The sequence below is a fragment of the Cryptotermes secundus genome, unplaced genomic scaffold (genome assembly GCF_002891405.2).
Source record: "Cryptotermes secundus unplaced genomic scaffold, Csec_1.0 scaffold2187, whole genome shotgun sequence".
Lineage (NCBI taxonomy): Eukaryota > Metazoa > Arthropoda > Insecta > Blattodea > Kalotermitidae > Cryptotermes > Cryptotermes secundus.
The window spans coordinates 4,813-6,900 of NW_019739013.1; the positions used below are offsets into that span (position 1 = coordinate 4,813).

The following is a 2,088-nucleotide window of genomic DNA, read 5'->3' on the forward strand; positions in this document are numbered from 1 at the left end:
TTCTACGTTACCGGTTCCTCCTCTGTGCTATTCCCTTTTTTTTTTTCGTTTCGGAGGGGGTTGACCCCTCCACAAGGTCCAATCCTTGATCATGTCTTTCTTGAGAAGTTCCTGATGTCGACGTAGCATCACTTGAAGTGTGGTCTGCACTTGCTGACGTCGTCGTTCCTCCCGGTCTTCCAGCCACTTGCTGGTACAAGACTGTGGCGCAACAGTGCCCACTGCTGGTTTCTCTACACTGCTACGGGCACCTCGCAATGGTTGAGACTTGTCATAACGCTGCTTGCAGAGACGATGTATACAATTGTCGACGGTAGTTTCCTTCTTGAAGGCATCTCTCCTGCGTCGTGCCACTGCTGCACGGCGGGACACTTTCCAGTTGGTTTGTGTTTTCCATGCCACTTTTGCACGGTGGCTCGTCCCTCTGCGAGCTACGGCCAACTTCTTTTGGGGTCCACAATTTCTTTGGGTCGAAGATTCCCTGAAGATGTTCCTCCTACGCCATGTCCCTGTTGCACGGCGGCTTGTCAACTTCTTGGGTCCACAATTTTCCCATGTCGAATTCTTCATATTTCACTGCTTTCGTTCCCTACGCTTTTTCTGCTTCGGTTCTCCGATCAGCATTACTTCGGCGTCTTTTACGGGTACCTCTCGTTCTACCGCCTCAGGTTTCATGTCCGCTGAGGCCAGCACTTCTTGCAGATGTGCCTCCATTTCTCAGCACGCCATCGTCACTCCGACCGGTATCACAATGGGGATCTCTTCTTGTTGTGCCATCGCAGGTTTCGTGTCCACTGAGGCCGGCTTTTCGTCTTCTGGATGTGCCTCCATTTCTTGGCAGGCAATTGTCTCCGTGTCTCTTTCTGGTTTGGTTTCGGCAGCTATCCCCTTGTGGCTGGTGGCGATATTTTCTCGCATAGCTTTCGCCCTTGCTTCGGCCGATTCCGTTCCTGCTCGGGTAGCTCTTGTTTCTGCATCCAACTCTTCTCCCCAGGCCCTCATCTTTTTCAGCAGGAGTTCCATTATTTGAAGTGAGTCCATTTTTGTGGGCAGCGCAATAAATACACACTTCAGTGTTCAGTTAAATAATCGCTTCAGTTAATGAACTCCGACAAAATTGTCGCTTGTTTTAAGTTCGTAAACCAATTCTGACATGTTTTAAGTTCGAGTGTTGACTGTCTGTTACCATAGCAGCGAGAGCTCTCCGCTGCCGCCACGTCACCGTGGGGGGGGAAGTCCTCCATAGCGCAGTACTAATAATAACTACTTCCAAGCATGCAGGAAGTACGTGTACAGTGCAACTGGGGCCAGTGGACAGCTGTGCAGGAAATGCATCAGCTGCTATGTGCAGGTTTTGTCACAAAAGCATGCACACCAGACAGTACCCAGCGCGTGTCTGACTTGATACTGGAGAAGAGGTTCATCACTTTCGATGAACTAGAGAACGCAACAGGTTTATCATGTGGAACACTGCACACCATCATCCATCAGGACTTGAAGATGAAAAAGATCTGTGCTCAATGGGTGCCCCATTCTCTCACCATTGTGCAGAAGCAGAAGCATGTGGAGACATGCCAACAGTTGCTGCAGCTGTTTAGCGTGGATCTGGTGGAGTTCTTTGAGCATCTAATCACTGTCAACTAGTCATGGTTCTGGCACGAGACTCCAGAAAAGAAACGCCAGTCCATGGAGTGGAAGCACACTGGGAGCCCTCCTCCCAAGAAGTCTATTTATCCAGAAGCAAATGGCGACTGTTCTGGGATCAGAAGGGGATCCTTCTGTTGAATTAGCTGCCCCCCAGTACAACCATCGACAGTAATTGGTACTGCAGTTCACTGTGCCAACTGCGCCGATGCATTCAGCAACGCCTCCGTGGAAAATGGGGGAGTGGCGTTCTTCTCCAACATGACAAAGTGTGGGCACATGGCAGTCGGCAGACCATTGCCACCCTGGGTGCTCTAGGGAACACCGTGCTGCCTCATCCGCCATACTCACCCGATCTTGCCCCTAGCGACTATGCTCTATTCGATGCAATGAAAGATGCTCATCTCCAACAAAAAGCTTCAGGCAGTTGTCCAGCAGTGGCGC

The 2,088-nt window shown here is 50.6% G+C and overlaps 1 protein-coding gene across 1 annotated transcript; it reads left to right on the forward strand.

Moving 5' to 3' along the window:
* Positions 1 to 1,275: 1,275 nt before the first annotated feature.
* On the forward strand, positions 1,276 to 1,644 carry LOC111871627. The gene has a single exon (XM_023864856.1). It carries the CDS (start codon positions 1,276 to 1,278, stop codon positions 1,642 to 1,644), a length of 369 nt encoding a protein of 122 aa, XP_023720624.1.
* Positions 1,645 to 2,088: the final 444 nt, after the last annotated feature.